This window comes from Psammomys obesus, unplaced genomic scaffold, assembly GCF_907164565.1.
Source record: "Psammomys obesus unplaced genomic scaffold, mPsaObe1.curated_primary_1811, whole genome shotgun sequence".
NCBI classification, from domain to species: Eukaryota; Metazoa; Chordata; class Mammalia; order Rodentia; family Muridae; genus Psammomys; species Psammomys obesus.
In genome coordinates this window covers 16,073,487-16,101,445 of record NW_026585504.1, presented here as the reverse complement: position 1 = coordinate 16,101,445, position 27,959 = coordinate 16,073,487, and the positions used below count along the sequence as shown (strand labels likewise).

Genomic DNA, 27,959 nt, shown 5'->3' with positions numbered 1-27,959 from the left:
TCCTTCCTTCCTTCCTTCCTTCCTTCCTTCCTTCCTTCCTTCCTTCCCTTCTTCTTTGCTTTCTCACCTTCTCTGTTTCCCTCTTTTTTCTCCTTCCCTCCTACCCGCTCTCCTTCTCTCTCTCTCTCTCTCTCTCTCTCTCTCTCTCTGTGTGTGTGTGTGTGTGTGTGTCTGTCTGTCTGTCTGTCTGTTTGTCTTATCTGTGTGTCTCTCTCTCCTTATAGCTAGGCTGGCCTGAAAAATAACAGTCTGCCTGCCTCAGCCTTGCAAGTGCCAGGATTACAGTGTGAGTCACCATTCCTGTTTCATAGATTCTGTATTGTTTTTGTTTGTTTTTGCTCATCAACTTGAAGTGGCAGCAATCAAAGTTGTTTTTGGAGATGGCCTTGTGGCACAGCCTGTATAGTCCCAGCCACTCTACTCAGGCCAAAGCAGAGGAATCACAGGGCCTGCTTGTGCTGTAGAGTAAGCTGACAGCTAAACTGACTTGGCAACTTAGTGAAACCATCTGAAAAGGCAAAAAGAGAGCTAGAGAGATTTAGTGTTAGAGTGTTCACTAGTGTACAGGAGGCTTTAGGTTCCAACCCCCCTGCTGAAAAAAAGCAGTAGTCTTTATCTTGCGTAGGCACTCTAGATATTTTCTAGGACCTCTGCTTAGCATTGATATAAAGTATCCTTCTATAAATATTGCTCATAAGACTTGGGAAATTTAAAAGTTAAATCTTTTTATTAATACTGTCTTATGTTAGGCAGAGGCAGATTTTGAAGGCTGTAATGCCACTGTAAAGGGTGCCAATGGTTACTGAAGTTTTAAGTTTGTACAGTCATGTTACATAGCTTGCTGTAAATAGTTTACTAACTTCATGGGGCTTTAATTTGGAAACGGTTAGAGAAGAGTGAAGTCTTTTGGCAGTTCTGATTAATTCTCTCTCTGTGTGCCTGTGTCTGTCTGTCAGTCTGTGCCTGTGTGTTCATTCCTGATTGAACCCAGGCACTCTAGGTATGCTAGGTAGGCTCTCTACCACTGATCTCTATCTCCAACCCCTTATACAGCTCTGATACCAAAGCTTTTGAGGAAAAGACAAAAACCATTTAAAAAATTTTTAACAAATATTTTCTTTATGTGGGTAGGGCACATGTTTAGAAACCAGAGTGTATAAGTGGTTCTCTTTCTTCCACGATGCAGGTTCTGAGGATCTGGGAATTGAACTCAGACTGTCAGCCTTGGAGGCATGCACCCTTTTCTGCTAAGCCCATCTCATCAGCCTAAAACTCACTTTAGACTTGGCCCTGTTGGTATATTTATTGTTCATTCAAGAGTAGAGATTGTTGTTTTTCTTTTTTTTTTTTTTAAAGATTTATTTATTATTTATACAACATTTTGCCTGCACACCGATCTTACTATAGATGGTTATGAGCCACCATGTGGTTGCTGGGAATTGAACTCCAGACCTTTGGAAGAACAGCGAGTGCTCTTAACCTCTGAGCCATCTCTCCAGCCCGAGATTGTTGTTTTTCAACAAATGTGTTAGGCTAGATGAAAGAAACAGAAGTATTTGCCTTCTTCAAGGACTAGAGAGAGAGAGTTGGCAGAGAAAGAGCAAACTGCTTGGAGTCGTTCTCTTAAACTTCGACTGTAGGTTATGAAGGAAGGGCAAATATATATGGGGCGTTATACTGGCCTGTGAGACCTGGAGCAGATGTTTTAGAAAGGAGATTAGGAGACTGAAGAATAAAGGGGGGAGGAAAGGCTGAGCCCTGTCATAAAACTGGGGAAAAAAAAACCTAAAAACCCAGAGCGAATGAAGAAGCTGCACATGTGAAACTCGGGTTTAGGTTCTTTTTGCATCTTGTTTTGTTTTTTGAAACAGGATCTCATTTTGTAATGCAGACTGGCCTTGAATTAATGGCAGTCCTTTTCCCTCAGTCTTCTAAGTGCTGGCATTACAGATGTGAACCACCTAACCTAGCTATAGAAGCAGAATCTGTTTTAACGCTGAGGATGGAGAAGTCAAGGTTAATGGATTATAGGCAACATTAAGGAGTAAAGATAAACTTGAATAGAAAACCTCACGTTTATTGGATATTGTAAGTATTGTTTCAATAAACTTGTATTTTATTTATCTATGTGATAGATATATAACTTAATTTTACTGCAAGCTGGGATTACAAATAAGTCTTTAGCCTCGTGTAGTGGTGCTTGTCTAAAGTTCCCTTACTCTCAGCTGAAGTAGGACACTTAAAAGTCGGAAGCCAGTTTCAAAGGTATAGTAACAGTGTCTCCAAAGACCAAGGGGGGCCCATGAGCCCATGGCTCAGGTAAAGCCATCTGCTCCTAAGCTTAATGACCTGAATTCAGTCTTTGGGACCCACATAGCAGAAGGAGAGAACCAACTTTTGAAAGTTGTATTTTGACCTTCACCTACATGCCATGGAACTCAAGCCTGTACACACATAAATAAACAAATGTACTTTTTAGAAAGTTGAAAACCAGAGAGCTAAGGAAGTGTCAGCAGTAAAGTGCTACCTATCGTGCAGAGCACACACACACATACATACATACATACACACACACACACACACACACACACACACACACACACACACGGAGGGGGGGGAAGAAAGCCAGTCCTGGTAAGACACCTGTAATACCACAGTAGGGAGGTGGAGGCAGGGAGATTAAGGGACTAAGAGACACCCTTGGCCACATAGTGAATTTGATGCCTGCCTGGGCTGCATGAGACCCCACAACAAAATCACCTGGGAAGTGGTAGGAAGTGGTAGCTTTGGGTATATCAGTGAGAGTGTTTCAGAGAGGTTTAGCTGAGGCATGGAGCCCTACTCTGAATTTGGGCAGAATCATCTCATAGAAGAAATGAGGGGAAAGGAAAGGCAGTGGAATGTCAGCAGACCCTCTCTCTTCTTCCTAGCCCACTCTGACGTGACATACCAGTTCTGCAATAGTTGAGACTTTTCCAGAGTTCCATATTCTTTCCTCCACTTATAATAACTTTGCTGGAAATTTGAAACATTGGGTGTTGATTATGTGAAACTTAAGGTATTGTTATACTGCTACTTTGGAAATTAGTGCTTCAGAAGGGTTTTGTTTGGTCCAGTGAGACAGCTCAGCAGGTAGAGGCACTTGCTCCAGCTTTCTGACGTGAGTTCAGTCTCTGGGACCTCCACTGTGAGAGGAAAGAACCGCAGCACATTGTCCTCAGACGTCCACATGTACGCTCTGGCACGCATGTGTGTATAGGGGCCTGCTGGCATGCATCCATACACAGGAAGTAAACAGATGCAATAGTAAAAACAAACAAAAACCTTAAAAACAGAAAAAGAAGGGTTTGTTTGTTTGTTTTGAGACAGGGCCCACGGTGGTCCAGGCTATGTAACCAATGACCTTGAGCTTCTGATCTTTTGCCTGTACCTCTCTGTGCTAAGATTCTAAGTGTGGGCCACCATACCTGGTTTATATGGTGTGAGGGATCAGATCTTGTACATGCTAGATAAACTCTGCTAACTGAGCTCTATCACGGTCTCTTTGTAATGACTGGCTGGGTTTTTATTTTACTTGCTCTTTGGTGTTTCGTATGCATGTGAAGGTGAGAGGACAGCTTCTGGGAATTGGCTTGCTCTTTCTACCACGAGTCCCAGTGACGGGACTTTGGTTGTCAGGCGTGGCAGCAAGCACCTTTACATGCCGAGCAATCGCTTCACCACACTCCACTTTCTTCACTCTTTTTTTTAAAGATTTGTTTATCTATGATTTATACAATGTCCTGCCTGCATGTGTGCCTGCACGCCAGAAGAGGGCACCAGATCTCATTATAGATAGTTGAGAGCCACCATGTGGTTGCCCGGAGTTTGAACTCCAGCCCTCACTGGACAGCTAGTGCTCTTAACTTCTGAGCCGTCTCTCCAGCCCTCTTCTTTACTCTCAGTAAATAACCAGTACCCACTCTTTGAATTACATTCCTCTGCCAGTGGCTCTGTGAGCCATAATACAACATACTGTTTGGGTCTTCCCAGTTTTCTTCATCCCCATGGCTGCTTACTTTGTCAGGCCACTAACCTGCTAAGGGTGGGATGAACTGACTCCTCTACTTCCACCCTGGCCCCAGGGGCTCCTCAAATCCTCAGTGGGTAGGGTTACACCGCTGCTTCAGACTGTTTGGTGGTTTCTTACTGCCTTCAGATAAAATCGCTACTCCTGACCCTGCTTTGTAAACCTCTGATACACTTTCTTTTTACTCCCACCCACCTGTTTCATCCCCTCTGCTCCCCCCTCCCCATCTCCCTTGCTTAAACATCAGTAACAGTTTCTCTTTCAGTTCTTTGACTGAGCCAGAATCAGCTTGATGGCCTTAGCTGTCCTGGAGGTGTCAGTAGGGAATCCTGCATGCCCTCCTTTCCCACTCTGCTTGTGCAGGTAGGCGCCTATATTCTTGATTCACTTCCTTCTTAGCGCTTAGCTTTATCAACTGACTTCTTTATTTTTTTTTTTGTCTTATTCTTGTGTGTGGACCAGTTTAAAAAAAAAAAAGACTGATATCAAATCAGTACAGTTACCAAATAAATCACTCTTTAAAAATCTCTTCATGTTGTAGGTGGAGATTTGGCTAAACAGTTCCAGAGGATCCAAGTTTGGTTCCCAGTACCCCTGTTAGGTGGCTCATAGCGACCTGTAACTTCAGCTCCAGGGGATTTCACACCCTCTTCTGTCCTCTGCAGTCTCACACACACACACACACGTAAATAAAAATAATAACTTCTTCATGTGTGCAGAATTACGGAGACATTTCATTGTCACATTGTTCTAGCCATCTGTACCTAAAAGCCCTCATTAGGCTATAAAGAACTAAGCCATAGAGTAATTTGGTCAGAAGTTCCCTGAGTAGTTCTCTGTATTGAACTCCGGAAAGGAGAGGGCAAGTTTTCACACTGTTAAGGTGTTTATTGTCTCTACACTATCATCGTGTTGTGGCTGATGTGGAAGCGTGCTTGTCAGGTACATTTGCTCATTGATGGAAAGACATTTGCTTTTAGTACAAGTGGAACCTCTTTGTAGGCTTAGATTTTTCACCAAATCTCTTACTTAGGGTTCTTAAAAGCTTCTACCTCCCTTCTCCCCACTGAACAGAGGTAGGGGGAAAAGAAGTGTATTAGGCAAAGGGGGTTGTGGGCCTTCTTAGAAGTAGTTCCTTGAGAAGTGTCCGCTCTTGTTGGCTGGATACCAGCAGTCCAGTCCAAAGGCCAACACCAAGCAGCAACATGAATTGGCATGATTCAGAAGATCTGCACGAGTCAGAGAAAGCCGCAAGATTCAGTTGGATCGCCCTGAGAAGTTCTCTGGAATGTTTCTCTCTGCAAAGTTGTGTCAAAGCATGAAGATCAGTGCAGCGATGTTGATCCAAAAAGCGATGTCTCACTGTCTGTGAGCTTCTATGTATCTCCTCTCCTCAGAGTCCACCCATGGATGTTCTCAGCTGACCAAAGTCACACCATTCACCTGAGAGAGCTCGCAGCAAGACATCACGTGCCCTCTCACAAGCCAGCCTCCAACAGAACATCACATGCTCCCAAGATAGCGTCCAGCAACATCACATGACTCAGCTGAGTCTTCAAAGAAACCGGAAGCTTCCACTTCACCTTGCTTTTTGTTATTGTTTTTTAATTGCTACAGGGTCTTGTTCTCTAGCCCAGGCTGGTCTGGAAATCCTTTCAACCCCAGGCTGGCCTCAAGCTTGTGTCATTTCTTTAGTCTTCCAGGTGCTGAAGTTACAGATTTATGGTGCCATGTAACGGGTATGTGTGTGCATGGGTGTGTGGGTGTCAGGACAACTTGAGGCGGTTAGTTCTGTCCTTTCACCTTATGGGTTCTAGGGATTGAATGCAAGTTTTCATACTCAGTGGCTGCTTCCTTTCACCTACTGAGCCATCTTGCCAGCCCAGTTTTAGTGACTTCTAATGAATATCTACTGAATGTAATAGCTGCTATTTCAGTGAAGGACTTGATTGCAAGCTGAAGTCAAAATCTCATTACTGTAATGAATTAGGTCACTTCTTAGGGAGAAAAGGTGTGCTTCACTCACAGTTTTTAAAGCTAGAAACCAACAGCATGGTACCACATCATGGTAAGAGAAACAAATAGTCCTTGTGTCTGTCTGCTTACAAAAGCTGGCAGGCTTCAGTCATGAAGTTGTAACTTCCCAAAACCCCATTTAGGCATACCATAGCCAAATCAGTTTCCTCTCCTTTTTTGTTTTGTTGTTTTCAAGACAGTATTTCTCTATGTAGCCTTGACTGTCCTGGATTTGCTTTGTAGACCAGGTGGACCTCCAACTCACAGAGATCCGAGTGCCTCTGCCTCCCAGAGTGCTGGGATCACAGGCGTGCACCGTACCTGCCAACTTCTTCTCCCTTAATACCATCAAGTTACTCTGGGGATTAAACTACTGCAAGAAGCTAAGTTTTGTGGCATATGCCTTTAGTCCCAGTGTTGGGTAGACAGATCTCTGTGAGCTCCAGGCCACCAGGGCTACACAGTGAGACTCTGTCTCAGAACAACAACAAAATACTGCAAGGGTTCAGGGGAACAAAACATATTCAGACCAGAGCACAAGTGTATCCAAATACCTGTTATGATGAGTTGGTATTAAAACTGGAATTCTGCAGTCCTTATAGCAATGTAAGGTTGTTTAGCAGGTACAGGTGCCTGCTGCCAAGCGTGACAACCTGGATTCACTCTCTAAGACCCAGGTGAAAGGTTCTGACGGAAGGAGAGAACTGACTGTCACAGGTTGTCCTTTGACATCCACAACCTCACCATGTACACTCACACACACAAATAAATGTAGTAAAAAATTTAAGGCAGTAGTGGTGCACACTTTTAATCCCAGCACTTAGAAGGCAGAGTCAAGCAGATCTCTTGAGTTTGAGGCCATCCTGGTCTACAGAGTGAGTTCCAGAATAGCCATAGCTACACAGAGAAACTCTTGTCTTGAAAATTAAAAAAAAAAAAAAAAACTGATAATAACAATACATTATAAAATTTATGTTTATAATTTTGCATTTGGGGGAAGGATAATAGTAAAGACCATCAACAAATTCAAATACAATCCTGTTTTTAGATTTTATCTAGGTGAAATGGAATCTATGACCATGAAATTGTCCCCAGATGGAAACAGTCTAAGTAGTTTTCATCTGGTAGGTAATGTACACTGGGATGCATTCATATAGTGGAATGAAGGGAAGTTTTTTGTTTCTTTATTTGTTTTTGATTTGGTTTGGTTTGATTTTTTAAGATAGGGTTTCTCTGTGTAGCCTAGACTGTCCTGGAACTTATTCTGTAGACCAGGCTGGACTCAAATTCAGATATATCCAATTGCCTCTACCTCCCCGGTGCTGGGACTAAAGGTATGTGCCACCATGCCCAACTATTATTTTTAAGGGATTAAGCAGGGATATTATCATACTATACATTTAGTCTGTAGTTACCTCTGGTCACAGAGGGCTGTTCTTGAGGCACCAGCCTTTCCAGAATCTGGTGCTCATTCTCCAGTGACATGAGAAGAGTGACAGACATCTCAGGACTGCTTATGTAGAAGAAGCGGGCCAGCTGTTGATCTCAGGTCACTTTCTCACCCTGGACAAGGAAGGACGGCCCTCCTAAAATAGAAAGGGGCTGGCGGGAGAAAACAGGTGCTTTGTAGCAGTGTGCCACTTTAAAGTCCGTCCTGCTCTTCACTTCTAATTGGTTAGCACTGCCGTCACCCAGGACTGCTACTATCAGTATCGATTAACTGCGCCTTCTCTGGCACAACAGAAAATGTTTTAGACTAGTAAACCATAACTGTTTTAGGAGCCAAGATTCTACTGCCAAGTTCAAATCCTGTTCTCTTGTGTACTTCTTTTGCTAAGTATGTTATACAGCTCAGAAACATTACTTATCCTCTCCTGCTACAGATGCTGCTTTTAAAAATGTGTGTTTAAGGGCTGGAGAGATGGCTCAGTGGTTAAGAGCACTGACTGTTCTTCCAGAGGACCTGAGTTCAATTCCCAGCACCCACATGGCAGCTCACAACTCTCTGTAACTCCAGTTCCAGTGGATCCAACACCCTTTCACAGACAAACTTGTATGCAAACTTGTATGCAAAACACCAGTGCACATAAAATAGAAATAGATGATTTTTTTTTTTTAAAAAAAAATGATGTATATGTAAAATTGTGTGTATATGATGCATGTGCATGGGCTGGCACGTGTGTAGTTGGAGGACAGCTAATGGAGTCCATTATTTCTTTCCACTTATACTTGGGTTCTAAGGCCCAAACTCATCAGGCTTTAGCAGCAAGCGCTGAGCCATCTCACCAGCCCTCCAGCTGCTTCTATATCTTTAAATGGGGATGATAATGGTACAGATTGTGTCGTGTTGGGTGATGAGAAGAGAGCCGGGCATCTAGTAAGAACAACCTAGTTGTCAGTTTGTTTTGTTATTGCAGAGAGTAGAGCAAGTGACCTTTTGTCATGTTTTGAGTAACTGGACTGAGCATAAGGGAGGAAAAGTAATAGGAAACTATGTACAGCAGATAGCACCATCACCCCTTGTATTTAAATCAACAGGGTAGGGAATGCGAATGTCGGAATTATCAATTAAAATTCTGGCCAAAGTAATCCTACTTACTTTGTGACCCTGGATTATATGTCAGAAATATACTTCCTCTTTTCAGATTTACGTTTTCAAAATATAAAATGATCTCAGAAACTTATAGTTTACAAGCTTAGTAGGTAGAGTAGCCACAAATGCTAATTTTACTATGAAATACTGTAAAAGATCCTTGGAGTATTGGCTGTCTGCCATTTAAATCATGAGGCAGATTACCTTTGCAGACATAGATCTTGCCATGCAATATGGGTGGCAGGGACTCAGCAGTTTAGAGAGGAATCTGAAAATTTAAAGGTAGCTCCAGTTCCATTTCCTGATAGTATCACTCTTTCAAGGGAGAGCAGATTTTGAAGTTTAGGTTTTACACGTGAATGCTGGTTCTGTCTCTGCTCATGTGCCCAGTGCACATGAATGTATTTCATTTGAAAGCACAGTCATGTAGAGGAGATAAGGGAGAATGGACATTTCATTATACTTTTCTGTTGAACAAAACTGATGTGACTATTTCTGCCCAATTAGGAGCTCTTGTCCCTGGCAAAGCGGAAGCGCAGTGACTCTGAGGAGAAGGAGCCTCCTGTGAATCAGCCTGCAGCCTCATCAGACTCAGAAACATCAGACAGTGATGATGAGGTAGGTGTGGAGGAGCTAGGCCTGTGTGTTGAAGATTACTGGCTTGGTGATGCCTGGTGATTTTGCTACCTTAAACTAAGACCTATAACTAAAGACCTGCAAGAACTTGATAGGAAAAAGAAATTATGTGAATTTGAATTATGTGCCTTACTTGGTGGTCATTCTCTCTATTGTGGAAGGGCCAAACATTAGTCACTTTTTCCTTCTCCTCCTCTTCTTTCCTCCTCCTCCTCTTCTTTTTTGTTTTTTTTTTGTTTGTTTGTTTGTTTTTTTTGTTTTTTTGAGACAGGGTTTCTCTGTGTAGCTTTGGCTGTTCTTGAACTTATGTTGTAGACCAGGTTGGCCTGGAACTCGGAGAGAGCTGTCTGCTTCTACCTCTCAAGTGCTAGGAATAAGGCATGTACCACCACTGCCTAGCCATTAGTCTTTTTTTTTTTTTTTTAAATAAAAAAAGTCATCTTTTAAATACTGTTTTCATTTTAGAAAAAAATTTAAGTCAGGCTTTGTGGTACATGCCTATAATCTCAGCATTCAGGAAGCTGAAGAAGTGGGATTAAGACTTCAAGGCTAGCTGGTTTATACAAGACCCAAGAGAAAAATAATATAGAAAAAAAATGTACGTGATGTATTTATTTTAATGGTCAATGCTTTGAGCCACAAAGCTTTCTTTGGGAAGATTGATCTGCCACCCCTCTAAATGATGGGGTTAACTTCAGAGGCTGTTAAATACCAAGCCAGACAGCTGTCATTGTCTAATCTGTGGCAACTTTCTCAAAGTCCAGTAGCAAAAGCAAAGCCCTGAAAATTGGAGTTGGGGGAGTAGACAGGTGTTCTTGATAGAAGAACTTTTCCCTTCAGTGATTTCCTGGAGAGAGAGAGATGATGCCCTTCTGTTTAGCCTCTTATTCCTTAATCCAAGCAAATGCTTTTTAGCAGTAAATTTTAAAACATTTAATAACACGAAGTTTAATTAACATCCAAACAGTATTTACCAGTTCCCAATGTTTGTAAATTAAGAATGCTTGCATTCTGATTGACTGTAGTAATATTCTCTTAGTCTTAAATAATTCAGGAGACCTAAAATTGCTTTCCACAGCAAGAGACAGTAAATGTTTATTTTTCCAATGCAGGGACTGTAATTTGCCTCAATAAAATTATGTGGTCTAATACAAAATTTGTGAGGCCTATGAACTAATTTGATTTTGAGTCTTGTTTTTTTAGTGCATTAACAATGCAGAAAAACCTTTGCTTTGGTACAGTTTCTGTTTTGAGATGGTGTCTTCCTCTATAGCCTTGGTTGGCTGGGATCTCACTATGTAGCTGAGGCTGGCCTTAAACACCCGAGCCTACTGCCCTTACTCCCAGATTCTGGGCTTAGACGCTTGTATGACCACACGTCTACCCATCCACCCGTCCTGACTGCTTCTCCTACAGAGGTGAAGTATGCCAACTGCACAGCGTTGGTGTCCACAGCTCCGTAACAGTCGTCTCAGTGATGCGTCTTTATAGTTAGGCTTGCCTTTGTTCTAGTTACATAAGCACTTCTTACCTTAGCCAAACATGGTGACCTTAACATTGCAAAGGCAGAAGGATCTTGAATTGAATGGAAACTAGCTGGGACTATATATCAAGATCCTCTCTCAGCATGCCTTTAATCCCAGCACTCGGGAGGCAGAGGCAGGTGAATCTCTGTGAGTTCGAGGCCAGTCTGGTCTACAAAACAAGTCCAGGACAGCTAAGGCTTCACAGAGAAACCCTGTCTCAAAACAAAGCAATAAACAACAACAAAAACCCAAAACAAACAAACCAAACAACCCAAGTCCTTATTCTTTACCTCAGCTATTTATGTACTTAAGGAAAAGCCTGACTGTTAGGGTGCGCCCTGTCTACCATGGAATGGAGTCTGGAGTAGCTTTTCCCTTTTGAAGGTTGTTTTATTTAAAGTTTGTTTTTAGTTGTATATCTACATGTGTGTGTGTGCACTTGGGTGCTAGTGAAGGGGCCAGAAGAGAGCATAAGATCCCCTTAAGCTGGAGTTAGAGGTGGCTATGAGCTGCCTGATGTGGGTGCTGGGAACGAGCAACAAAAGGTTCTTAACCAGTCAGCATCTCTTCAGCAGCCTATACGAATTCTCAAATCCTGCTGTTGCCCAGGCCCATAGGCCTACTGTAGCCCTATCTGCTGGGGAATAGCAGCCTCTCTGCCAACTATTCTGAAAGATCATCTTTCCACCTAGCCTAGTACAGAAGACTTGAGAGTTAGAATGGTTTTGTTGTTGTTTTTGTTTTCCGAGACAGGGTTTCTCAGCCTTGACTGTCCTGGACTGACTTTGTAAACCAGACTAGCCTTGAGCTACAGTGATTTGCCTACCTCAGTCTCCCCAAGTGCTGGGATTACTTTATGTGTGTCACCTTGCACAGCTAAGAGCAAATGTTTTACTTCTTTGGACAGTTAGGAGGTAACATAAGACTATACAGTGAAACCTTGTTTCGTTCAATCTGGCCTAGAGGACTCAGTGGTAGTACTGTGATCCAGAATTGAGGTTGCTCTAGATAGTTTAGGTTGGGTTGGGGATTCCTGAGGAATCCATGAAATTTGAGATAGGGATTATTGTCTTTTTTTTCCTCTGCTGTAATGATGTCTATCCACACATCTGTCTGGGAAAAAAACAGTACTGTGCTGTATCATTTCTGCTTTAATTTTACATCTTTGCGACTTGCAAACCAGCCTTTTAAAAAGTTTTGGTTGATGAAGTGGCCATCCTCTTCACCAACCAAACGTACACACACCAGATGCTTCCTGGAGTTTTTTCAAATATGCTCCTTTATTTTGTCTTTTAGTTTGTTTGTTCTTTGCTCATTGGAGACAGGGTCTCAGTATATGCAGCAGTCCTCCTGCCTCCATCTCCCAGGGGCTATAAGTATGAGCCACCATACCTGGATACTGTTTACGTTTGTGAGTCATTAATATTCATAAAAAGAAATGTTTTGTCAGAAAATTGATGAGGACAGTTAATTTGAAGTTTTTACAGTTTTTATTGATTCTGTGTATGAGTGAGTGTAGTATATGCGTGGGCACCTTTACCATGTGGCACATGTAGAGGTCAGAGGACAGCTTACAAGAAGAATCAGGCTTTATTTCCTCATGTGGTTTCAGGAACTAAATTCAGGTCATCAGGCTTGGTGGCAAGCACATTTAACTTGCTGAGCCACGGACCAAGAGCAGCTAATTTAAAAGATCAATGGGAGGTGGGCATGGGAGCACAAACCTGTAATCCAGCACTTGGGAGGTAGAGGCTTCTTTACCTGCATATCAGGTTGAAGGCCAGTATAGCTACATGAGACACTGTCTTGCTGGGGCTGGGTTAGAGAGTTAATGAGTAGTCACGAGGAGAAAAACACTCCGATTTTAGAGCAACATAATAGCTATCTAAATAATATGAGGAGAGGAAAAAGAGAGTCATTGTGACAGTTTCCCATTTAGAAGAAGTGTATGCCCTAGACAGTAAGTACAAGATCCAACAGGTGAAGGAATAAGTGCATCCCCCTCCCCCCAGATAGGGTTTCTCTGTGTAGCCCTAGCTATCCTGGAACTCACTCTGTAGACCAGGCTGGCTTCAAACTCACAGAGATCCACCTGCCTCTGCCTTCTGGGTGCTGGGGTCAAAAGTGTATACCACCACTGTCCAGCCCATAAGGGGATGCTTTATGTATAGTATTTTTTAAAGGGTAAACCCTAGACTTAGTAAATATATTTATTATTTGGGGTAAATGATTTTTGAGATGTACATAAAGATAAGCAAGGCCTTTTCTGTTCTCTATGGACCAAGCCTCAGAAATTACAAAGAACACTTCAGTGGCTGAAAGCCATAGTGTTGGGCAGAGGGTGTATGTAGCTCACAGTTGAGAGTACATGATTGCTGTGCTTGAGGTCCTGCCCACTGCTTAAGAGCGGTGGCGATAGCACACACCTTGAACCTCTGCACTCGGGAGGCAGAGGCAGGTGAGTCTCTGTGAGTTCAAGGACAGCCTGGTCTATAGAGTGAGTTCATGACAGCCAAGGCTACACAGTGAAACCTTGTCTCAAAAACAAACAAACAAAAGAGCACTTGCTACTTTAGCAGATCTGGATTTGATTTCCATCACCCACATGGCAGTTTGCTTAGTGTCCCTAAGTCCAATTCTAGAAGATTTGAGGCTCTCTCCTGGCATCCATGGGTATCAGGCACTCAGGTGGTGCCCATGCATACATGCAGGTGCGTATACATACCTAATGCATCATTCATACAGACATATATACACCAGTACACATAACATAAATACATCTTAAAAACATGGCAAAATGAAAAGTTTATGAATCCTACTTGTGTTGGCATAAAGTTATAAAGTTGTTTGGTTCGAATGCTGATTTCTATACCTCCCCGTATCTGGTTGCAATCCTTGTGCTGAGACTCTCCTGTCTCAATGTTGTGAAAACACTGCTCTCCATTTGTTCCCTGGTATGCCAATAAAGCAGTTTACAGCCAGTCACTGAGCAGGGGAGAGAATAGGGTTGGACTTCCTGCCAGCCAGGAGAGGAAGAGGTAGAAGAGGAAGTAGGGAATTGAGGCAAGGGTAGATGTTCAGGAGGGATCAGGAGAAGGAGCAGGAGCAAGAAAGCTACAAAGTGGAATGTATGGTGGGAGGAAGGCACATTAGCTTAGAGGGTTAAGAATAGAATTAAAACTGTTCAGTTCTTATGTTGTGATGCTTATTATTAAACAGATACAAAAGGTCTAGTTATTTGTGTGATATCTTGGTTAAGAGAGAAACTAAGAGAAACAAACAGTTTTATAAAAATAACTTAACGTACATGAGACACTTTCAGAGTCCTTTTTAGAAACAACTAGAAAAGGAAATGTGAATTCTCCCTTGTCTTAAGGACAAAAAAACCCAAAATCTTTGAATGTCCTAATTTTTTTCAAAGCTGAATATCAGCTACATTTAAATAAAGTTAAAAAACAGCTGAAGTTTTCACCTAAATAATTTTTGTTTTATAATATTTGATTTAAAAAATTTTAAAAAGATTTTATTATATAGTGTTGTGCCTGCCTATACGCCTGCACACCAGAAGAGGGCACCAGATCTCTATAGATGGCTGTGAGCCACCATGTGGTTGTTAGGAATTGAACTCGGGACCATTGGAAGAGCAGCCAGTGCTCTTAACCTCTGAGCTATCTCCAGCCCCTAATTTTAAAATTTTTATTAACTTTTGAGACAGGCTCTCATATAATTCAGGCTGACCTTAAACTGGATATGTAGCAGAGAATGATATTGAACTTCTTATCTATCTCCCTCTAATTCCCAAATGCTGGGATTACAGGCATTTTGCTACCACACCTAGAGAGAGTTATATTAAAAGTATCATGGATAGCCTTGTTTCCAGCAGTTTTGAGCTGGGCATTTGGCCCAGCCTGCAGTTCAGCACTTGTCGATGCTGTGTCTTCTGTCCCAGAACTTCTAGGCTTTCTGAGTCATGTTTATGCCCACACTCTCACCTCTTAGACTCTGCTCTCTTCTAGCTGTTAATCTATTTCACTTTTCCTCCCTGAAACGTCTGTCTTCTCCTTCTCTGACCCACCTGGTTTTTCAAGCTTTTCACTTGGATCTAGTTGTGCCACTGCTTAACGTACTCTGTAATCTCTGGGTGTCTCTAATGCACGTATTAATAGAAGAAAGTCAATAGAGCCAGGCATGCGCTAACCCGACATGCGGGTTACTAAGGCAGGGGTGTCAAGAGTTCAAAGTCAGATTGGGATGCACAGAAAGAGCCTGTTTCAACAACAATGGAATAGAACACTTTGAAAAAATACAACTTTTACTTTTTTTTTCTCTCTCTTTTTTCTTTTTCTTTTCTTTTTTGTATGTTTGTTTGTTTGAGACAGGGTTTCTCTGTGTAGCCATGGCTGTCCTGAAATTTGTTCTGTAGACTGGCCTCGAACTCACAGAGATCCTCCTGCCTCTGTATCCTAAGTGCTGGGATTAAAGGCTGACACCACCACTGCCTGGCCTAAACTTTGACTTTTGAATTTACTTACAAGCAGCTTTTTGGGTAAGTTGATCTACATGGCTGAGAGCATTTTGTTCTTGTTTTATCATAAAGATGATAATAGCATATGCTTCCAATAAAGACCATTACTGCTTCTTACCAGACAAGATGATATAGTATTAATTATATTTTATTTTTCTCTTTATCACGTCTTTTTGGCTTTTGACAAGTTATGTGATTTTCAGCTTTTAAAATACAGTGGAATCTTTTGTACAATAATTTTGTACTACAATGGAAGAAAAAGAAAACCAAGCCATTTTTAGGTTCTTTATAAAATTTATAATGTGTGTGTGTGTGTGTGTGTGTGTGTGTGTGTGTGTGTGTGTACATGCCATAGTATCCATTGTGGAAGTCATAGGGCAACTTCTACTCACTGGGCTCTGGGGATCAAACTCAAGTTGTCAGTTAAGCAACAAACAACTGGAACCATGGAGCCATCCCACCAGCCTTTGATTTGTTTTTTGTTTTTGTTTTTCAAGATAGGGTTTCTCTGTTTTGGACCTTGACTGTCCTGGACTCTCATCGTAGGCCAGGCTGGGCTTAAACTCACAGAGGATTAAAAGCTCTTGCCACCACTTCCCAGCCCACCAGTCGTCTTGAAGTGTTGGGTGCCATTATTAAGTTGCGTTTACTCTTCAACTTTCTTTTCATATTCAAGATGGGGCGGGGAACAACTTGAGGAATCGTGCTATCTCAAATACTTTTGTTTTGGCCACTGTCAGGATCTGTAAAAGTGAATACAGAACCCTTTAGACAATTGCTTTGTTTTCAGCACAAGAAAGGAGGGAAGGAGGGAGAAAAACAGCTTCAATGGAAGTTCTGATTTTCTTTTTTCAACGTAAAATACCGCATTGCTTTTATGTAGAACAGGGCTTTGTTTTGGAGATAGGGTCTCTCTATGTAGTCCTAACTTGAATTTGCTGTTCAAGGCTGGCCTTGAATTCATAGAGGTCTGCCTCTGCCTCCTATATGCTGAAATTAAATGCCATGCACCATTACTCCCTGCTGGGTTTTTGTTTGTTTGCTTATTTTGTTTTTGTTTTTTGTTTGTTTGAGACAGGGTTTAATATGTTCCAGGCTGGCTTGAAACTCATTATGTAGCCAAAATGAACTTTCTCCTTTTTTATAATGCTTTTTATTTTTAATTTTGTGTATGTGTGTCTATGTGATATGTGTCTGTGAGTACAGCACTATAGAAATCCAGAGATGTCAGATCTGGAACTGACTTACAGACAGCTGTGAACCTGATGTGAGTGCTGGAATCAGGGCCTCTGCACGACCAGTGTGTACAATTAACTAATGAGCCATGTCTCCAGTTATGATCTGCTGAAGATCAAAACCAGGGCTTCCTGTGTGTCAAGTAAGCACTCTACCCACTGAGCTCTGCACAGCTAGAACATGGCTTACAACGAGAGTGAAACCTTCCGTATCCTGTCTCCTTTTAGTCTCCTGTTACCCAGAGTAAGCCGTCAAGTCAGTGTGTTACTTGTATTTACAGAGAAGAAGACAGTCTCAGGTTAAAAGGCGTGGCTCTTTTCCGGTTCTTTTGACCCAATTCTAGAACCATTTGTTAGCTATTATTCCTGAACACTATTTACTTGAAATGTTTTTATTTCACATATAAATTTAATTCGGAACCAGCGTGGAGATTTATGCCTATATTCTCTGTGCTGGAGGATGAGGCAGGAGGGTCAGAAGGTCAAGTTTATTCTTGGCTCTGTAGTGAATTTGAGGCCAGACTGGGTTACATGAGACCCTAGCTCAAGGGGGCAAAAACAACAACAATAGTGCTATAGCTCAAAGAGCTAGAGTGGCTTCTGCTCTGGATTCCAAGACCTAGGCATCTTAGGGATGCTGTCTGAAATCTTCAAGTTTCTTTATTCTCCTGCCTCCAAAATATTCACAGTTCTTAGTTCTTAGTAAGTCAGGGCTTCTCAAGTCTGAAACCACTTCCATCCTGTGTTCCAGCCCATCTTCCATCTTAGTGTTTGGAAGGAAACTGGTCCTAGGCTGCTTGTAACATCCACACGCCCTTAGGATGATGTGGGATAGTATGGTACACACCTTCTGATTTGTTACTTGACTGCTGCCATTAAGCTGTTACCTTAGTGAGAGTCGGGCTGTAGTCTGTCTTATTAAGTAAGAAACATCTTCCCTCTGGCTTGTATTTTGGTCTGTCTTTGCTGTGTGTCTATATAATTGCTTGTCTGGTGTTGTGTGGGGCGTACACACAGTGTGCTTAGGAAAGCAACAGGGTGTCAATACATATGAGAGTCCTGACTGACAGCCAGTTCTCCTCCTTTCCTTGGTAGTTTGTGGGTAGCTCTTACTGGGGATGCTCTGGCCTCTGTGCTCAGAGTTCAGGGGCCTTTGTACTGACATAAGGTTGCATTTACTCTTCAGTTTCTGTGACTCTTTTAATCTTCAGGATAAAAGTAAACAAAACACAAAGTTCAGAAACCATCCCTTCTCAGATACTGCTTTTGTGGCTTTTTAGTTTCTAGGATAATGAATACAGAGCCCTCCTGACAAACATCCACGTAATATAAAAATCCCATAATGCTGAGGGTCTTAGAGATCATCTGGACTCATCATTCCACAGATACGAAAATAGAGGCTTGGACTTTTGACAGATAGCAACAGGGCTTTCCCTTCACTACTGCCTTAGTCCCCCCCAAAAACCATAATATGCAGCTCATTTCCTGTACTTTATCCTCAGTGGACAAAACATCAGAGCATCAATTCTGCCCTGCCTCCCCTCACTCCACTTACTGTCGCTCTGACAATGAAAGACTTCGTATTTCCTCTGTCTCAGAGTCAGAAGAATAAGGGATTTGATGGGATAGGTAAGCGGTCTCCAGCGGTCTCTAACAGAAAGACTGGAGTGAAATATTTCTCTGTTGTTTCTCTTGCCCTGAAGTGTTGATTATCCTCATTTATACTTTGATAGAATGGTTATTACACAAATATTTAATATATGTACTTAGGTCAGAAAACATCTAGGAATATCTATTTATACATTTTAATGTAAAATACTGCAAATATGATCTATCCTCCAGGAGCAAAAAAATATTTGGCTGATTATTGGAACTCTTTGAGTCTTCCTGAAATTCTCAGATTTTCAGTGTTTATTTTGGGTAGCGGGAATAGAGGTGATTCTCCCGACCTCGTATCGGAGCTAAGCAAAGGGCATTCACTGATAGTGAAGTACTCTACCAGGGAGTACACCTTCAGCCAAAAACAATGTTTTAAGAGTTTTAAATTTTGTGTGTGCATTCATCTGGGCATGCATGAGTCATGGCATACACATGGAGGTCAGGGGGCAACTTTCAGGAGTTGGTTCTCTCCTCCCACCATGTGAGTTCTTGAGATTGAACTCAGCTTGTCAAGCTGATTTTTTTTCATGCACACCAGAAGAAGGAATCAGATTCCATTACAGATGGTTGTGAGCCACCATGTGGTTGCTGGGAACTGAACTCAGGACCTTTGGAAGAGCAAGCAGTGCTCTTAACCTCTGAGTCATCTCTTCAGCCCCCAGAAATTTATTTTTAGGTGTAATATTCTCATTTTCCTAGAGGGTCACATACTGCACTGTTGGTTATTTTCATTTGGCGTCATAGAGCTCCCTGAGTTAGCCTCGTTGGGGGAGAAGGGCAGCTTTGCCATCATCTTCAGGAAATTGTTGAATGAAAGACAGCCGACACCCTTTTCACACTTAGGCTCAGCAAAGAAGCCCCCTTTAGGTCAGCATTGAATTTTTGTCTGTTTTTACTGTTGTTTTTTGTCCCTCCCCATAAAGCAGTGCCACATGCAACAGATGGGAGACAGTGGAAGCTTAGGCAGAGAGAAGAAGAGCAGAAGCATGAGGAAGCCCTGGCTTCACACTTCTTTCCCACTTGGGTTCATTTGTGTGACTTCACACTTAGGTAGTTTTTCTCTGGTCGACACCCACTCCCCCGGGAGTCCAGAGTTTGGCTCTGCTGCACATTAGAAACCCACACCCGTAGGCAAACATAGACCTAGCCACTTTGACTCACACATGACCCTAGTAACTCACTCTGAACTGCCTCACTTTTTTGTTGGGGAGGAGTCCAGACCCTGTTTGGGAAAGGTGGATTGAGGCCGTTTTCATAACTGAGACCTAGAGTAGTGTATATACTTTTGTCCTATTTCTTATAACAAGAGCCAATGAAGCAGTATACATACTTTTAATACTGTCTGTATGGAAAATTGGTGTGTGTGTTTTTTAGCTAAAAAACATTGTGAACGGTTTTGAATTCTTTTAAACTGACTTGCAAATCATTTTCCTTAAGCATTTAAAATCAGAAATGCCTGAAACTTCAGGTATAAGAGAAAATTACATTTTCTTTCTAGATGATGACCTAGGTGTTGAAATTAACATTTTAGAAAGCAAATTCACCTATACAAGTCACTATTCACTCATATAATATCTTATCCCAGAACGTACAGTTGTTTTATTTTCATTCCCCTTTAAATGAAAAGTAAATGGGAATTAAAGTAATTATATCACACCATTAATGCTAAGGAGGATTGCGGGTTTGAGTTCAGCCTGGGTTCCATAGGAAGATTTAGTCTCTAAAAAGAAAATAAAGCGCCTACAAGAATGTTTTTATCAAGATGAAGTAAGAGTGATGATCTTAGGAAGAGCTGCTGTGAGACACCAGTAAGGTGGCTTCTTCCCCAGAGCCACCAAAACAACACAAACTACCCATTTGTGTTAGAGTAGGATCAAAAACACTGTGTTTTTGTTAAATCCTGTTAGAGTAGGATCCTGTTAGAGTAGGATCAAAAACACTGTGTTTTTGTTAAATAGTACATAAAGAAAGTGTAGTTTACGAAAATGAATGGTCTGTGGTGATGAAAGGATCATCATAATTTAGTGCAAATTCCTTATAGAATGAAAATTAAAAAGTAGACTAAAACTCATCAGTTACTTTTCAACTAAAGTCTTTCTAGAGCAGCAGGTTAGAATATCAGAAGGCTAGAATTACAAACATGTGCAGCTTGTTATTTAAATGACCCAGATTGCAGGTTCCTGAAGTGGAGAAGTCCAGGATCTCATGTTTGTGATCTAGTGAAACACTATTACAGTGTAATCTTAGATTACTTTTTTTTTTTTAATGTGTATGTATGTTTTACTTGCATGTATGTCTGTGCACCACTTGAGTGCCTGGTGCCATGGAGACCAGAAAAGCACTTTGGATCTCCTGAAATTGAGCTGCCACATGGGTGCTGGAGAGTGAACCCAGGTCCTCTAAAAGGGCACCCAGAACTCTTAGCTTCTGAGTCATCTCCAGCCGTCAGTCTTTGTGACACTGCTGTCAGTACAGTGCCCGCCATGCAGGCATGAAGACAAAGAGTCAGACCACACGAAAGCTGGGTAGCACGTCTGTAACTCCACTGGGAGCAGGGAAGACAGACGGATCCTTGGAGCTCACTTCCAGCCAGTCTCAGTAAGAGACTCTGTCTCACACACTGACGTGGAGAGCAGTGGGGGAAGAAGCCCTTGACCTTGACCCCAGCTGGCACATGGGCACTCACGTCCACATGTACACTACCAACAGAAAAAGAAATAAAAGGTTAACAGGAAGCAGGAGACAACATTGCCTCAGCGTATTTTATGAGTTAGTTCTCTGTTGCAAATCTGTTTCTGCACTTACTAGCAATGTAGCTTAGTGCCTGTCTGTGTGACTGAATTGGGTCCTCTACAAGAGCAGTATGGACTCTTAACCGTTGAGCTGTCTCTTGAGCCTTACAGTCCAGATTTTAAAATAAGACTTAACAAACTAACTTCACTTTACTGCTTCCTTGGAGTTGTTGATGCTACTATTTGTGCCAAAAAGTGGCCTTGGCCCTTTCTCCCTGTGCTTTTTGTCATTTTTAGCCTGCAAAAAGTTCTCTGCCTTCCTGAGACCCCCCTGAGTACTCGGCCATCCTGTGTGCTCAAACCCAGCATGCCAGCCCTCAGCAATTTTGCCACAGAAAATAGGACCAGTTGTTTTTTGTTGGTTTTGTGTTTGTTTTTAAAAGCACAGTCTCACTGTGCAACCCTAGCCTAGCTTCAAACTCAGAACCCTCTGGCTTCCACTTCAGGAGTACTGGTATTATACGCGTGTATCACATCATTAAAGTGCGTAGTCCTATTTCAATTTTCCTTTTCTCCCCCCCTTATAGTGGACATTTGGGAGCAATAAAAATAAGAAGAAAGGAAAAGCCAGAAAAATAGAGAAGAAAGGAGCCATGAAGAAACAAGCCAACAAAACTGCCTCCTCGGGCAGTTCAGACAAAGACAGTTCAGCTGAGAGCTCAGCTCCTGAGGAAGGTGAGCCCAGCATCCAGCCCAGAAGGAGGTGTGAGACCGGGGAAAAAAGGGACCTGTCCTACAGCTGGGCCTCTGCTGGAGAGCTTGTTTTCTCAGTGGCCATGGGTTTGTAATGCCAAAGGGTTGGCGAAGCCACTGGAGTTTGCCATAGATCCTGTGCTGTGGGCTCCTCTCAGTCTTGAGTACCTTCTCTTCTTTTTTCTGGAAATTTTGTCTGACTGAGAAAGGAAATCTTTGAAACAGATACTAAATACCATAGAAAATATTCTTCCATGAAGACAGTTCAGAAATTACGCTTTTTTTTTTTTTTTTTTGTCAGTATTCGTTTGACAGCTGAACTTATTCCAGGACTAAAATAGTAAACTTTTTTTTTTTTTAAGCCAAAAAATGGCCTAACCTGGTTTTAAGCCCATGTTTATGAATGCAAGTTGAATCAAGCAAACTCTGGTATAATTGATGATTTAAAATCCATTAGTAATATATGTTGTCTTTTTTTTGTTTCATTGTTGTTTTTGGTTTTTCACTATTTAGGTCAAACTGGCCTTGTACTCTCTTTGCAGTCCAGAGACTGTTGATCCTCCTTCCTTTCTCAAACTTCTGAGTCTGAGTAAAGTAAAAAAGAATGCAGAATTATCAAAATCTAATGGATGGGTTTGAGTTTGTGGGCAACGAGATGTTTATGTGGGCTAAAAGCATCACCTAGTACATTCTAGCCTTTATACAGGAAAACCTGGGGGCAGTTTCTAATCAGGTGATCCAAGTTACCAGCGCCCAGAGCCACAGACAGGTATTACGTACTTCTGTGACACTGAAAGGGAAGGCAAAGCAGAGTTGCCTAGGGGAGAAAAAACTACAGCAGCACCAGAGCCTAGCCTAGACCCCCGGCCAGGACTGCCAGGGTGAGGAGGAAGAGCGATGAAGGCAACTTTTTTAAAAGGTGTTGGATTGTAGCTTGGTGGCAGTCAACTTGTCTGTTATGCTCAAAGCTGAGTTTGATCCGTAGCACCATGGAGTTGGGACAGCAAAGAACATAAATCACTTTCGGAATATACTTGCCAAATTCATAACCTAAATTCTTGACAGAACAAACTAAAACAAATTGGAGGATAACTATTGCTATTTAAACTTTAATAAAATTAAATTTGTATTTAAAATTTAGTTTCTCAGTTTCAGTACTCACATTTCAATTGTCTGTGAGCCACCCATGGCAGGTAACATTTGAATGAAGGATTATTAATTTATTAAAAAAAAAAAAAAAGGCTGAAATGGGGAGATGGCTTAGTAGTTAAGAGTAGTACACACTTACAGAAGACCTGAGCTAGGTTAGGATTGGATGCCTGGGCCCCTGAAGGTACTACACCTGGGCACATTCCCACACAAAGACACATGCGCATAATAAAAATAAAATTTAAATTAAAAGAATACAGGCGTATTCACTCATGGCATAAAGATTGAGATGTTTAAGACAGGGCATCTCCATTTGCAGCTTTTTAGGTAGTGAAGACTACACACTCCAGAGGTGGGCAAGGTTTGGTAGTATGTACTTTCAGTCTTAACACTTGTGAGTTGGGGTGGGGCAGCCTGGTCTACATGGAAAGTTCCAGGCCAGCCAGGGCTGCACGGTGACATGGGTTTATTAACTTTTTCTGTTGCTGTAATAAACTAAGGGAGAGAAGGTTTATTTCAGCTCACAGTTTTGGGGTATAGTCCATCAGATAGCAGGAAAGGCCTGGTGACAGGAGCCTGAGGAGCTGGCTGCAGTATGTCTGCTGTCAGGAAGCAGAGACAGATGAGTGCTGATGCTTGGCTCCCTTTCTTTGTTGTGTTGATCCAGGGTTTAAACCCAGAGAATGATGCCGCTCATTTTAGGATCGGCTTTCCCACTTCAGTTACCTGAGTCAAGATACCCCCTCATAGGCGCGCCCAGAATCTTGTGCTTCTAGATGGAGTCAAGTTGACAGTCTTTACCATCATATACAGAATAAGCTTCACATTGTAAATATTTTCATTACCACCTCAGGATTCTGTTAAACAATGTAGCGGACTGTAATTCTTCAAACTGTAGTGGTGTTAAGAGAGAGGCTGACCTATGCTTGGTGGTGCACCCTGTAGTCCCAGCTGCTCAGGAGGCTGAGGCAGTTCAGCCACAGGAACTCAGATTTGGGGGGCCAGCCTGGACAACATAGTGAGCCTCACAACATTAACTGTGCTGGCTAGATGGCTCAGTGGATCAAGATGCTTGCCAGCAAGAGAACGCAAACCGTGGAACCCAGATGTTAGGAAATTACTCACTCTAAAGGTTTGTCCTTTCACCCCTACACATAAGCTCTGACATATGCTCTCTCGTACTCTCTCTCTGTGTGTCTCTCTCTGTCTCTCTTACATACACACAAAATAAGCAAATGTAATAAATTTAATTAAAATTTTAAAAATTAAGAAATAAGCTGGAGAGATGGCTCAGCAGTTAAGAGCATTGGATGCTCTTTCAAAAGACCCAGGTTCAAGTCCAGCAACCACATGGCAGCTCACAACTGTCTGCAACTCAACTTCCAGGGACTCCAACCACCTCACAGATATCTACATATATATGTGTAGGCCAAACAACAAAATATACATAGAAATAAATAAATATTTTTTTAAATTAAGAAATATAGGCAGGTGGTGGTGCTCAGGAGGCCAAGACAGGCAGATCTCTGAGTTCTGGGCTATAGAGCGAGTTCCAGGACAGCCAGGACTACACAGGGAAATCCTGTCTCAAAAACAGACAGACAGACTAATTTGACTTTCATACTCTCTTTACTTAGATCATTTGTTATCATTGCCTGTACATTACACATCTCTCTAATAAAAAGTAGCCTTTATATTTCTTTTTATTTATTTATTGTTTTGTTTGGTTTTGGTTTTGGTTTTTTGAGACAGGGTTTCTCTGCTTAGCCCTGACTGTCCTGGAACTCTAGAGATCTCATGATCTCCGTGCCTCTGCCTCCCAAGCGCTGGGATCGAAGGTGTGCACCACCACCCCCCGGCAAAAATGTGACTGTTTGTTTAGAGGTTGTTTTTATAGGCCTGTGATTTTTTTTTTTTTTTTTTTTTCACAGTAACAGAGTTGAGGTGAAAGTATGGTAGGCAACAGGCCTGTAAACCCGGGGCTTAGCAGGCAGAGGCAGGAAGACTGTGAGTTTAAAGATGTCTTGCGATACATAGGAAACCCTGTCTCAAAGAGGAAAAGAGTGTGTTGGCTTATGTTTCCTGCCTAGATTTTCCTAGTCTGTTTGTATTTAACTAAAGGCAGATCAAGGAGACATCCCCAGTGAGTGGCAATGGGTGTGTCCCAAGGGGAGGCAACTGTCGCCATGGGGTCACACAGCGTGGTGTGCTCTGACACTGGTCCCTTGCTGCAGGTGAAGTGTCAGACTCTGACAGCAACAGCTCCTCCTCCAGTTCAGACTCAGACTCCTCGTCAGAAGATGAAGAGTTCCATGATGGCTATGGAGAGGATCTTATGGGAGATGAGGAAGACAGGGCCCGACTGGAGCAGATGACGGAGAAGGAGAGGGAGCAGGAGCTGTTCAACCGCATAGAGAAGAGGGAGGTGTTGAAAAGAAGGTAAGGCTCTTGCCACCCTGTGCGCACAGTTTAAGATTCTTTTTTCCAGCTTAACAGTGATGAGAGCTTCTACCCATATAATTGGTTTTCTCATTCATTACAATTTTTCATAAATTACATGGAATGCCAAACATTTCATTTCACAGGAGGCTTTGTGAAAATGGTTTTGCCAAACTACAACAATTAAGATTTGAGCATGCTTGAGTCAGGCTAGGCTGTGATGTTTGGTAGGTTGGGTATAGTAAATGCATTTTCAGCTTTCAGGGTTTCAGCTCCAAGTGGGTTGAGATGCAGCCCCTTAATAAGCTGAAGGGAATCTGTTCATAGGAATAGGCAGTTAGAGATGTGATTGTTAGTATAATGTAAACCAAATAGCTGAGGGTCACATTTATTGATCCTTTACTAATGTGCATTATTCAGTAAGCTTTTTGTGGTTCTGGTGATGGAACCAAGGGCCTCAGGCATGCTGGACAAGATTACTGAGCTGTGTCCCTCTTTTTGATTTTTGTTTTAAGACAAGTTTTTGCTCGGTGTAGTAGCACTCACCATTAATCCCAGCACTTGTGAGGCAAAGGCAGGTGGATCTTTGAGTTTCGAGGCCAGCCTGGTCTCGTTGGGATTAAAGGCAGTATGCCACCACCATCTGCTATAATTAAAATTTTTTTAATTTATTTAATTTTATTTTATGTGCATTAGTGTGAAGGTGTCAGATCCGTTAGAATTGGCATTACAGACAGTTGTGAGCTCCTATGTGGATGCTGGGAATTGAACCCAGGTCCTTTGGAAGAGCAGACAGTGCTCTTAACCGCTGAGCCATCTCTCTAGCCCCTAAATTTTTTTTAACAAAAAATAAAGTATATTATTTCATCTTTACCAGACAAAAATTATTGAGAAAGTCATAATCTTGTCTTCGTTTTTACAATGTGTGTGCGCATGTGTATGTGTGTGTGTTTACAACATATATATAGGTACTCATGACTGTGTACACACGAAGGTCAGAAGAGGCTGTCAGGTGTCTTCTTGTATTTTACCTATTTATTTGAGGCAGGGTCTATCCCTGAACCCGAGACTCTGGTTTTCTTGGCTAAGCTGGAAACCAGCAAGCTCCATTGACTGTCCTGTTTCCATCCCCAGTGGAGCTGGGATTACAGGTATGTGTAGGCTGTGTGGCTTGTTACGTGGATGCAGGGATATGACCTCTGTAGCTCATGATTGTGCTCTTAATCACTAAGCCATCTCTCCAGCCTTCAAGTTTAGAATGTCATTTTATTAATTAACAAAAATAATCCCAGCACTCAGGAGGCCATGCTGGGTTCTAGAATAAAACTGTCTTAAGTAAAATAGAAGGCTGAAATGTTGGATTGGTGATGTGTCTCAGTGTAAATTGCTTGCATGGTTTTCCCAAGACCCCAGGTTCAGTCATCAGCATTGCCGTGCATCCTGACTTATTTAATCAGAAGCTGCTTCAGGCTCCTGGGGCTTTTCCATACTTATTTTAAATGGCAGAAGTTCTTTCTCGTCTCCCAGAAAGATCAAAGTAAACATGGCTTTTGTCTTAGGTAACAGAGTCCTCAGAACTAGTTTCTTTCCCTATCTACCTAGTATCTTGAGAAGAAAATTGACGCACTCTGGCAATTAGTTCAGTTGTCTCAGAGAGCATGTTTATCCCTTCTAGAGACCATATTAAGTATGGTGAGTTATCCTAGACAAGAATGTTTCCTTTCAGTCAGCAGAAAGTGGTAGGCATTTGTTTTGAGTGTGTCTGCCTCCGAGGTAACCTGTATTGCAACAAACAGGACTTGGAATACTGTGCTGGAGTTGTGAGTGAGGAAGGGTGACTTCCAAAGTTTGGATCTGTGGTCATTGTGGAGACCATAAAGGTTGACATAAAAGGCCAGGATCACAAATTTTGAGAGCAGTTTGTCCCAAACTTTATATTTGACGTTTACCTTTTTATTTTATTATTTTTGATACAGTTTCTCGGTATGTAACTCTGAAAGGCCTGGAACCTGCTGTGTAGACCAGGCTAGCCTTAAACTCACAAAGATGCACCTGCCTCTGTCTCTTGAGTGCTGTGACTAAAAGCATGTATCACCACACACAGTGAGTTTTATCTTGGGGGAGTGGATGAGCTGGGGATCAAACCCAGGAGGAAGCTTTTTAACAACAGGGAAGTATACTGTCACTGAGACTCTTGCTTAGGTTCCCCCTCCCCCCCCCCCTTAAGAAGCAGTTGATAGAGCTGGAGAAATGGCTCAGAGGTTAAGAGCACTGGCTGTTTTTCCAAAGGTCCTGAGTTCAATTCCCAGCGCCCACATGGTGGCTCACAACCATCAGATAATGAGATCTGGTGCCCTCTTCTGGCCTGCAGGCATACATGTAGGCAGAACACTGTGTTTGTAATAAATAAATAAATATTTTTTAAAAGAAGCAGAGTGACATTTTTTTTAGCAACTAGAAGAATGTTGAAGGTGATGACTTAGAAGCACTGAGCAATACAGTAAAGCCACTTAGAAAATTCATCTTTTGTTGGTCTTTTTCTTTCTTTTCTCTCTCTCTCTTTCTTTCTCCTTCCTTCCTTCCTTCCTTCCTTCCTTCCTTCCTTCCTTCCTTCCTTCCTTCCTTCC

The 27,959-nt window shown here is 42.1% G+C and overlaps 1 protein-coding gene across 1 annotated transcript in view; it reads left to right on the top strand.

The window, feature by feature from the left end:
- The window catches only part of Rtf1 (RTF1 homolog, Paf1/RNA polymerase II complex component), a 59,804-nt gene that overhangs the window by 5,185 nt on the left and 26,660 nt on the right, over positions 1-27,959 (top strand). The window contains exons 2-4 of the mRNA XM_055594132.1: positions 9,186-9,296; positions 21,579-21,726; positions 25,128-25,332. Of these exons, the coding sequence (XP_055450107.1) occupies positions 9,186-9,296; positions 21,579-21,726; positions 25,128-25,332 (464 nt within the window). The remainder of the gene's footprint in view (positions 1-9,185; positions 9,297-21,578; positions 21,727-25,127; positions 25,333-27,959) is intronic.